The 12075-nt window shown below is 31.1% G+C and overlaps 1 protein-coding gene across 4 annotated transcripts in view; it reads left to right on the forward strand.

Annotated features, from left to right (window-relative positions):
• Nucleotides 1-12075, forward strand: part of Cnksr2 (connector enhancer of kinase suppressor of Ras 2) — a 254860-nt gene that overhangs the window by 34849 nt on the left and 207936 nt on the right. For all 4 annotated transcript variants that reach the window (XM_027927389.2, XM_027927390.2, XM_027927391.2 and 1 more), the window contains exon 2: nt 8576-8739. In XM_027927389.2, the coding sequence (XP_027783190.1) occupies nt 8576-8739 (164 nt within the window). The remainder of the gene's footprint in view (nt 1-8575; nt 8740-12075) is intronic.

The following is a 12075-nucleotide window of genomic DNA, read 5'->3' on the forward strand; positions in this document are numbered from 1 at the left end:
TTCTTCCTAACTAGAAGTGTATAAAACTTTAACAGGAATTTAAAGTTGCCTTTAACATTATTGAATGAATCATACTTTTCTTATGCGAGTTTTAATCTGTGGTGCTATAACCAAAGGGAACATGTTTCCAGGGTAGATGCTGACAATAAAAAGTAATTATAGGTTTTCTTGCATTGTTATATATTTTAGTATATTTCTTATTTTCTTTCTTGAAATGAAAAGTTCTAATTCTAATTCACTGTAAGTTCCTTAGACTTTTTATTTTCCCATTTCTGGAAAAATACATCAGAATTCAGTAGCCTGCTGTTTAAAGTTATCATGAAGGCTGGCCAGGAGGGTGGGGGAATAGTAAATGGTAGAGTGCCTGCATAGCAAGCTCAAGGCTCTTGGTTCAATCCCTAGGACTGCAAATATAAATAGATAAAAGTTTGTTTTTAAATAAAATTATCATAAGTAGTGAATTATGTTGCCTTTGGAAAAGGAGCAGTTTAATTCAGCTATAAAATTTAAATAGACAATATTAATCTTTATCATGTTAATTTATGAATGCCTACCATTATTTTCTGTAGTTTTCATCATAATTATATGTAATGATTATCAAAGTTAGCATTTACTTATAACATTTGCAAAGTATTACAGAAAATACCTCTTAGTTTATGGCTATTCAAGACGATTTTAAAGGTAAGTTTTTTGGTTCCTCTCTCAGGTTGATTTATAGCTGTCTTTAGTGTAGGTCTCCATAGTAGGCAGTGGCAGTATATTTATATGTATGCAAATCTTGCATCCCTCGGGGTCTTTTCTTTGAAATTTACCAATGGAGAAATTTAGGATTCAATTGAAATAAAATCTCTGCTAAAAGATTGTTTGCACAGCTGCTTTCAGGCAGTGACCAAAGTCTCATAGGAGAGTGAGTCAATGCACGCTTGTGAGGCTAAGCTCAGAATTTTCTTGAGTAGTACTTTACAAAATATAAAGTCATTACATGTGTTGTGTCTTTGTCCTTATCCCAACCTCCTCACATTCTTTTTCTTTTCTTTTTGTTTCCTTTCCCTAGAAGAAGAGTTATTTATTCTTTATGTCTTATGGAGATCATTTTTAAATTTTATTTTTTTCTTCTTATATGATGAACCCAGTGATCATAGAATTATTTTATGTCAAATAAATTCTAAGACCTGATCAAACCTGAAGCCCATGAATCTCTCTTCTTCTTTTATAAACTCCTGTTTATGAAACTAAGTTTTTGAGCAGTAATTTAATCAGGAGAATCATAAGAACATTAAGCTCCATTAACTGTTGGACTGCCAACAATATGAATGTAGTATTAAATTATGACTTGGACTTTGTAAATGTCATTGAAAAGTTAATTCTTAAATTCCTGGCAAGCAATTCTAGTCTGCTAAGAAACAGATGTTATGGAGGTTCATTTGTGACTGGAGAAGCAATATTGCCTCTCTGGTAAGAACTGAGTGTAAGAGGTTTTTTGTTTTGTTTTGTTTTGTTTTTAATGTGGGTCTGTCAAATTGTTTCTCTGACACTGCATTAGCCAAGATTCTGATATCTGCCCCACCTCATTCTGATTCATACACACATTTCCACATATTTTTTTTCCTCCTTCCTTTCTGATTTTTAGGCATTTTCTATTCTGGCCTACTTGTAGGAATTTGGATTCCAGAGGGAACCAAGGGAAAGATTACTAACTGATATCTTCAGGTTTCATTGTACAGTGGACATTGATTATTGTAGAATGCTATTATGCTGAAGAAGAATGAACAGAGAGGAATTATAAAAATTATTAAAAGATTCATTTTTTGGAGCTCTTTGAAAAATGCTTTATGATGAGGAACATTAATCCCTATTGTTTGTGGTTTCTTTTCCTTTTTTTTAAATAAAGAACTTCCACTGTATTTTTTTAAATTAGTGATAACAATATTGTGAAGGATGAGACTAATTGTTGCTAAATTAGGCTGGTGAATTTCTCCTCAGACTTCACTTTTTGGAAAATTAGGAGGTTTTCTGAATAACTATCCTTAAAACATGCAATTAGGGATTTATTCAAATAAACATCATTAGAATTAGTTTGGAATAGCTTTTTTCTCTTCACAACTTGTCTAGCTTACAACATAAGAAATTTGTTTCTTTGTGGTCTATAAATTTATGACAAATATTTGCTGATTCTTGGATATATATATATATATATATAAATTGGGACTGTCCAAAAAGGGCATGACTAGATATTTAGAAATATAAACCCAATTAGTGTGTGTGTGTGTGTGTGTGTGTGTGTGTTTAGTACTCATTATTGTTATTTGATAATAACCTCATAACTTTTTGGAAAAAATCAATTATATTTTTGCTTTGGACAAGCCTTGATGTAGTAATGTTCATTGTTATTTTAGAGCATGTTAGAAATACAAATCTCAGACCCCATCCCAGACTGACTGAATCAAAATCTACAGTTTAATCAGATCACTAGATGTTTTGTATGCACATAAAATTTGAGAAACTATGGAAAACTAACATTGTTTTGAGTTATTAAAATTATTTTGAGGATATCTTATGAATGCTAGGGGAGAATAAGGCTTTCAAAATAGCACATTTTTCTTGGTCAAGGAGAATTTATATCATAGATTAATAAAAATGTTTGACTATTAATTTGTGTAATATTACATCTTGATACTGATACATGAAGCAAAAATATATAAAATTGAATATGATCACTTATTTTTTGGCAACCTGTCAGAAATGGCTGTGAGTTAAATGTTTGATTCTTTTTATCCTGATCATAAGTCCTTACATGTGATAAAAGGCAAGCATTTATAGCTTTATTTTAATTTTAGAATTCAGTTTAGTTGATAGTTTAGTAATTAAATGGCAAATACATGTTGACTAAAAATTAAATGCGACCTAGTAGTTTAAAAACTGTTTTAGAGTCACCAAAATTATAAAACACAGACAGGTTTGTAGGTGTGTGCATGTGTGTGCGTATGCTTGACTGTATGAAATTATTGAATTGGTAATAATGCTGACATTCACTATAGTCGATTTGAAATGATGAATAAGATTTGTTTTGTATTAGGGAAGGATCATAGAAGATGTATTTAGATTAAGTTTTATAATGGATGGGGCTGTTTGTTTCTTCAGTTGTTTTTATGCTAGAGCTTTCTTTTGTGGAAATTATTTCAGAATTAGAGAGCTGTGTATGTCTGAATTAAATTGGTTGATTGTAATTACTAAAGGCAGTTTTTACCTCTGTATTAATATGTTGCTTTTCTAGAATCATCATTTTCAAAGATGTTTCTACCTGTTACTACAGTTTTCTGTTGATTGCAATTTCTTACTTAGGTAAGCACTAAAGAATGCATGAAACAGGTTCTACTTGTAGGTCTTTTCCTTAATTTACATTATCGAAAATAGTAAGGGAAATTGTAAATAGGCACAGAGGAATAAACTGGCTAAAGAAAGGACATGCTTGGAAAAAGCAGTATCCTTTAACAATATAGCTGAAATAACTGATCAAGTGAAGGTGCCAAGTGAGAAGATTAGTTTCTGCCAATGATTACATTTTCTTTAAGAGGAGTCACAGATTACTGTTCTACATGTTGAAGACAGAGAAAGTTTTTCAAAATGCAGTCTTAATTGTATTCTGCTGGCCTTTTTTTATTTAATGCCTCACATTCTTCATCTTGTTTCTACTTCTGGGTCTTTGCTATTTCCGGGGTCTAATGCCCTTTCCTCTGTCATTATCTAGTTGACTCCTTTTCATCTCTAGACCCGAATTCTTCCCATACATTTCCTTCAATTATATCACTTCCCTTGATGCTTCTTTGTATTCAATTAGAAAGAAAAATTATATTTCTGTTAGAGAAATTTAATTACATATAAGCATAGCATTAGTAATCAGATATGATATAATAACAGCTATGGCTTTGTAGCAAATTTAGGCTAATTAAGGTTAATGTGCCAGTTAATTAGTATATTTTTATTATGGTAAAATATACATAATATAAAATTTGCCATTTATTCACTGTTTTTATATTGTAAAATATGCATACTATCAGATATACTATCCTATTCATTTCAGAATTTTTTTAATTTAGCAAAACCAAAACTATACATATTAAACAACTCCCTATTCCTCTTTATTTAGTTCCTGGTTACCCCCATTCTACTTTTTGTTTATATAAACTTGATTGCTATACATACCTCTTATAAGTGGAATCATACTGTATTTGTCTTTTTGTAAATGAACTATTTCACCTAGTATATCCTCAAGATTCATCCATATTACAATATGTATCACTACTTCCTTTCGTTTTAAGTTTGAATTAAAAGGTTTTTGTGTATACAACATATTGTCTTTATCCATTCATACATCAGTGTACACTTGGGTTGCATCCACCTTTTGCCTATTGTAAATAATGCTGTTATATAATATGGGTGTATAAATATCTTTTCAAATCTCTGCATTCAATTCTTTTGAGTATAGAGCTAGAAATGAAAATGCCAGATTCTATGGTAATCCTGATATTTTTTGAGGAATTGCCAAACCATTTTACATAGTGACTGTGACATTTTACATTCCTAGTAAAACTATAAAGGATTTCAGTTTCTCCCTGTATTTATCAACTTTGTGTTCATTTTTGATAGAAACCAACCTAATGGGTATAAGGTAACACCTTATTGTGGTTTTCATTTTGCATTTCCTTGATGGTTAGTGATGTTGTGTATTTTTAATGTGTTTATTGGCTGTATGTATTCTTTGGAGAAATATCTATTTAAGTTCTTTGCCCATTTTAAACCATTTTTTTTTGTTGCAGTTGTTGAGTTGTAGGATTGTTTATGTATTCTGGAAATTAATCCTGTATCAGATATATGATTTGCAAATATTTTCTCTTTTGCATAGTTTGCCCTTTCATCCTGCTTATAGGGTTCTTTGATACACAAAAGTTTTTTAATTGTAATAAATTGAATGTATCTGTTTTTTTCATGTTGCCTGTGATTTTTACTTCATATTTTTCGAAAATCTATAAATATGCTTTTCAAAATAGGTATGGCAATGAATTCTTCAACTTTCATCATATTAAATGAAAGTATAGTATGCGCCTCCACAATATTTTAGGCACATATTGATAAACTAATTTTCAAAAGATACTTCAAATAGAGCTCATTTTTTCATTTGTTACCATTATAAAAAGAGAAACCTTACTAGCTCTTTTTTTTCTGTGGAAAATAGCTGTTTTATAGGTTATAACATGTTTCAAGACTGCAAATATAAAAATTTTCTACATGATAACCAGCTATTTTTGCATGTATATAATGCAAAATATATTTAAATATAATGTGTTATATTTTAAAATATATATTTTTATTTTAAAAAATATATTTTAGCTTTGCTATAAGGAACAGTCCAGTGATAACTTGTAGATATGTTATCAAAAGGGTTTATTGAAGGTGGTATTCATTTTAGCACATAAGAAATTCTTCCTGTGAGAAATCCTTTTGCTGACTTTAGGGTCAAGAATGGATAGATTTCTCTGAGAAACTGGCCTGCTTTTATCTAACTGTGAATGTTTTAAGCTGTATATGATCCCATATCTCTATTCGCATTCACTGTTAGACAATTTAAAGTTTATGTTCTAGGTCCTGTTCTAACTTCTTCCACCCATTAGTAAGTCTAGTATTCTTCTTTGTTATGGATTTTTTGTATTATTTTAATTTTGACTCCCAACGTATGACTAACCATGTTTCTCTTAATCATATTTTTCTTACATACTTTTACTTTGCATTAGTCTGCTGAATTTTGTGTGTCTATGTGACAGTCAAATGTCTTTTGGTACAAAGCATGATTTAATATTTATTTTAAACCACGTCTTCAAGGTTTTAAATGGAAAATAGAAAAAAATATTTTTGATGTAATGACTTTTGGTATAGTCCAGATGATCAATATAGAGGTATGGAAACAATCGTTTCTACCTCTGCCCCACTTCCAATTCAGTGCAATCTTTAAAAGCAGTAAGTTGGAATCAGAGTCAGATAAACTTGGCTTTAGACATTGACTTACGATTTATAAATTGTGGAATCCTGGGCATGGTCCCTAAATTCAGTTATCTGTAAAATAATGATAATGACATGCAGTTCATAAAATTGTTTTAAGGATTAAATGAGAAAATATTTCTAATGTTCTTAGAATAGTGCTTGACACACAGTGAGCACAAAAATTAAATAGAAGATATTACTGCTACTCAGCAACAGTGGAAATAACAAAACTATTGAAAGCTTAACAGAGTAATTGAGGACAGACCCAGAAGAAAATTGTCCTTCCTTTTTCTATTTTATTGGGTTTTCTTGAGAATTCTTGTGAGAACAAATTGTATACAACTTGCTGTAGAGCTACTGCTTGCTTGTTGGAGGGTAACTGTGAAGGATGGCATTGAAAAATATAAAGAAGAGGAGTTTCTCAGGTCAGCATATACTGTATTGGCTTCAGTTATCTAAGAACTATTTGTGGTATTTTTCCTTTCATTCGTTTGAATGCAGCCTCTGATTGAATGCCAGTCAGTACTCTAACTGTATTCAATTTATCAGTGTCTGCTGGCATGAAATTTAGTCCTTGGTAGTTTAAAAGAATTTTTCTACATGCGAAGCCTTCACTTTCTTATTTCTCAATCCCTCTTCATCCCGGTATGCTGCTTGGCTTCTTTTTCCATTATTCGATACTATTCTGGCTTAAAGAACTAATAATCTCCCTTTGGAGTGTTTTTAGTCCTTATCTTACTGGGATGCTGTGCTTCATTTAACACTTGTCTCACTACCACAATACCTTGGTCCCCTCTGATTCATTTTTGTTCTCATTCTTAGTTGTTCCTTTGCCATCCCTCAAGTTTTGTGGCCCACCATATACTGTCTCCAGAAAATTCCATCCATTTATGTTTTTACTGCCATCACTACTTTCCTTAATATTTCAAAATATAGTGATCATTTTGTGTGCCTGACTTGGCCTCTAAGTAGTGCATCCTTTAGGTCTGTGTCAGATTTACTATTCTGTCTCCAGCATACATTATGGTGCTTTACACTTAGTTATCTTTTCCCTTCTTTTTGACCACAGAGTTTTCCCTTTAAAATAAAAATTCTGCCTTGCCCCGTGATACTGTAATTAGTACTGTTTACTCACCTTCAACACATATTTGTAATGTTACCAGTGTACTTTTTTTTGCTTTACAACTATCTCACTGAACCCTCACACAAGTCCATAAAGTTCTCATAATCTAATCAGACACATGAAAGGCCTCATCTTCTTAAAATCATAATCTACCTACATCTTTACCCATCTTCTCCTTTACTACATTTTTATTAAAGATAATGGTTCTTACCTACATTTAAATATCTTCAACTCTCTAACATCTTTTTGTTTTATCACAATTTTAATGGTGTCAACTCTAACATCTTAAAGAAAAAGCAGACATTTGGTAACATATTCTCCAGGTATTCTCTTATTGCTCTTTCTGTTACATAGCCTGACTGCTTTGAAGACTCCTCTGCTCATGCAGTGCTGTCTTATTGCCATCACTGTGAAAACAGTTTTCATAAATGTCACTGCTGATCTTCATGTTACTATATCCAGTGATATAATTTCATCACTCACAAATATACACATGCCAATGGAGAATGAAAGAAAAGGATTATAGTAAATAGTGAGGCCACAAAGTAACTGCAGTTACTTTGAGGAAATTTGAGAATATAGTAAGGGCATATGTGACTTGGTACTAGACTCTATCAGAACCCAGACTGCTTTTATATCTGACTTTTTTCCTCTTTCAATGGCTATAGAATCTCTCAGTAATGGGAATTTACTTCTTGGTACATCTCTTCTAACCCCATAATTTTTTCCTCTACTTGCTTATAATTTCTACTTTCTCAAAATTTAAGCTGGACTATAGTCCATTATGGCTTCATCTTTCTTCTTAATATAATCAAGACCACTTAGTCTGTGCTAATTGCATAATTTCCTTAGTATTTCTTACCCAAAATTCTAGAAAATTAATCCTGTTATTCTAGTTTATCATTTGTGCCAGGCCATTTCATAGGTGACTTAAGCTAGCTCAATATCTCAATCATTTGTGAATTGCTCTAAGTATTCTTGAGAAAGATGGCTTCAAGAGAGTAAAATCTAATAAGGATACTTACTTTTAGACTTTGATAAAATCCAAATGATAATGGATCAAGGAGTGCATTGCAGGTGAGGAAATAAAAATAAACAACCTGGGTCTGAAGAGAATGATTGATGGAGAACAAAACAGACTCAAGGAAATCAAAGAAAGGTTTTTGTTTTGTTTTGTTTTTTAAGATGATAGGTGTTTGAATACAGAAGGCATATAATGAAGGGGCTACTACTACTATTGTTATTTTTTTCTGAAGCTCACATATAGGTTGAGAAAGGTATATGATTAAATAGTACAAAGTCAAAATGAACTTAACTTGTGGTATAGTAGTAATTAACAGTTGTATTTCCTCCTGCCCCACAATTTTTTTGACTCAACTGTTTTTCATTTGGACCTTCCATACTTTTATGTTGTAGGTCTTGATGACTGTTTGCAGCAGTATATTAAGAACTTTGAGAGGGAGAAAATCAGTGGGGACCAGCTGCTACGCATTACACATCAGGAGCTAGAAGATCTGGGAGTCAGCCGCATTGGCCATCAGGAACTGATCTTGGAAGCAGTTGACCTTTTGTGTGCACTGGTAAGGACATGAAACTGGTGGACAAAACCCTCATTTCTCTTTTTTTTTTCCTTTCATTTATTTCCTCTTTTTTCTTTTCTTCTTTTAATTTACATGAAAGTAGCAGGGAAAAGAATCCCTTAATTCTCAACCAACTAGGGGTGGTATTTTCCTTCATCCTTGAATTGATTATATTAGTGCCAAATGACAACAAACTTATGACTCAATTGATGTTATTAGCCACTTAAATTAGAGCTCACCAAGGAAGTTTTCACAGCAGAATTTTGGACACACAATTGTGTATAGTCATAAAGTCAAATTCCTTCTAAAAGCTTTTACTTTTTATTAGAAATACTAATTAATAGCATTTTGGAGAAGTTTTTAAATAATCAACTTATTTGAGTAGGTTTTACAAATATATCCAATGAAAATTGAATATTGTACATTATATGGTTACTTGCTTATATTAAGAAGCAATGCATAGTTAGGCAAGAAAAATATCAATGTCAAAATAAGCTGCCTGCAAGATTTTGATAGTACATTAGATAGTCTAAGGGGAACAGAGTTTTTTTTTCTGGGTAAGATAACACTAACCTGATTGGTTTTAAATTCTTCCCATTATTTGTTAGGGAGTCAGGAACTACCCAGAGAAAACAATATGTTCAATGTAATGTGCTAACCTTGGTTTGTATCTTGGTTAAATCAATTACTAACTCTTAGGGACAAAAAAATTTAACTATAGCCATAGTTATTTTGTTTAAAATGGAGATAATAACTACCTTTTGGAGGTGATGTAAAAAGTAAATGAGATAATATCTGTATGATGCCTAATTCAGTGCCTGGCATTCCATGCTCATTCAATAAACAATAACTATTAGTGACATGGTGATGACTAATAATAAATGAGTAGATAATTAAGCACAATTCAAGAATCAATTATTACACTTATCACTATGTTGCCAGTTATGAATTGAGACCTTGTTTCTGTCCTCTTGAAAAGCGTAATTGAGGAATATGAAAGACAAATAATCAGTAATTACTACAATAGAAATATAAGCTAAATATGGGAGCATAGAAGATTAAATAACTGGCTTTGACTAAGATGTATGGGTGTATATTGCAAAAAAATGATATTGAAGCAACCTAATGGAGGATTAATATGTACTTAATAGGCAGAGGAAGAAATGGAATGGCATTCCAGGTAGATAAAACAACACAAAACAGATACAAAGAATGAAGAACATACAGAGTGAAGTTTTCAAAATAGATGGGAAACAATAGCTGAAAATAGACTTTAAAATAGAATGGAGCTAAACTAAAATGGCTTCCTACTATAAGACAGAAAAATGACCACATTACTTTTGTTTCTTCAAGCTATGCTATATTCTCATCTGCTCTGTTTGATGTTAGTTATGATGGAGAATAAATGTTATGGCAGCTGATAAAAATTAAAGGCTTATTTTGTCATCTGTTCATTCATGCAACATACATTTATTAAACAGCACCTATATTGTTTGCACCATATTATTCCAGAAAGAAGTGTGCTATTTATGATTTGGAGGTGTATTAACTCTTTCAAGCTATTATGCTACTATTTAGTATACTTAAACAATGAACAAATAATATTAACCAAAAAAGTAAAAGCATAAAATATAGTTTAATATATGACCCTTAATATGTGTTCTGACAACATACCTTTTATTGGAAACTATAAGTGAATAGTTTATGACGAGAAAGAGTAGTTTTAATTTCATTTTTCATATACTTTTCATATAATAGTCATTTTGCATGAAAAATGTGACATTTGCAATTGCTAGGATTTGTTTCTTTGCAACATGATTGTTTGATTCATTCATCTCAAAACAATTTATTTTTATTAAAAAATTCATTAAGCCTTTTAAGACTCACTCAATTTATAAAGAAGATTATTATAAACCTAAACACCTGCTGCATTATATATTCAAATTAAGAACTCGGAGTAAAATGGCATCAACATTCTAAAAAATGTGGTACCAATTTTGAATATTTTTATTAATGGTGAAAATTTGCTGCTAGTGAGTATTTAGATAACATGGTTTTCTAAACTGTTAAATATATTCCTTTATTTCTTTATTTCATATATAAGCTTTTACATGCATATAATTGAAAGAGAAGACCAGTTTGAACTTAACACCATTTACATTGAGACTACACTGGTTGTGTTGAATGAGTTCTGAATCAGAACCAGTTCCTGGCACACATGTTAATGGCCAAATATATGAACACATAGGTATATATAGAAGAAACAAAGCAGCCAAGTACATTTCAGGTCCATGCTTCCTTTTCTTGAGGTAGTTCTTTCTATACTAATAGTAATGACCCATTTTCCCATGCATGTCCAATAAAAAGAAAATGTATGATGTTTATTCATCATAAACATCCATTTTGAAAATGTTAAGGCAGTACTTCTCATCTCCATCTCAGTGGCAAAGAACCTGTTTTTTAGGTTTTTATTTATTGAAGGTAGGTGCAAATTTGTTTTTTATTATTTAAATGATACATAAAAACACAAAACTATACATAATAATGGGGTACCATGTGATGTTTCAATATATGAATTATTTAAATGAGGTTAAACATGTCTATCTTCTTAGTCATCTATCATTTCTTTTTTATTAATTAATTTATTTTAATTAGGTATATATGACAGCAGAATGCATTTTGATTCATTGTATACAATTGCAGCACAACTTTTCATTTCTCTGGTTTGATTCCATAATTTAGCTATATTGAATTATACTGCTGTAAATATTGAGGTGACTGTTTTATAATATGCTGATTTTCACTCTTTGGGTAAAATTTCAAGGAGTGGGATAGCTGGGTCATGTGGTATTCCATCCCTAGTGTTTTGGGGAATCTCCATACTGCTTACCAGAGTGATTGTATAAGTGTACCCCTTTCCCAGAACCACACCAGTATTTATTATCATTTGTATTCTTGATCATTGACATTCTGACTGAAGTAAGATGAAATCAAAGTGTAGTTTTGATTTGCATTTTACTGATTGCTGGACATGATGAACATTTTTTTCATATATTTGTTGACCTTTTGTATTTCTTCTTTTGAGAAGTTTCTGTTTAGTTCTTTTACCCACTTGTTTATTGATTTATTTGTTTTATTATCATGAAGATTTTGGAGGTAACATACATAATAATTTGATATTTAATGTTTATGCATGAAAGCCTTCCTCTTTTTTCTCTTTTTTTCCCCACTAAGTTCTCTTTTGTTAGTTTATCCTAGGAAAATAACCCATTAAATTTCACATAAAGTAGGTATCCCCTGGTTGTTGACTAAGACATTTTAATTAATTGGACTATT

The sequence above is a fragment of the Marmota flaviventris genome, chromosome X (genome assembly GCF_047511675.1).
Source record: "Marmota flaviventris isolate mMarFla1 chromosome X, mMarFla1.hap1, whole genome shotgun sequence".
Taxonomy (NCBI): Eukaryota; Metazoa; Chordata; class Mammalia; order Rodentia; family Sciuridae; genus Marmota; species Marmota flaviventris.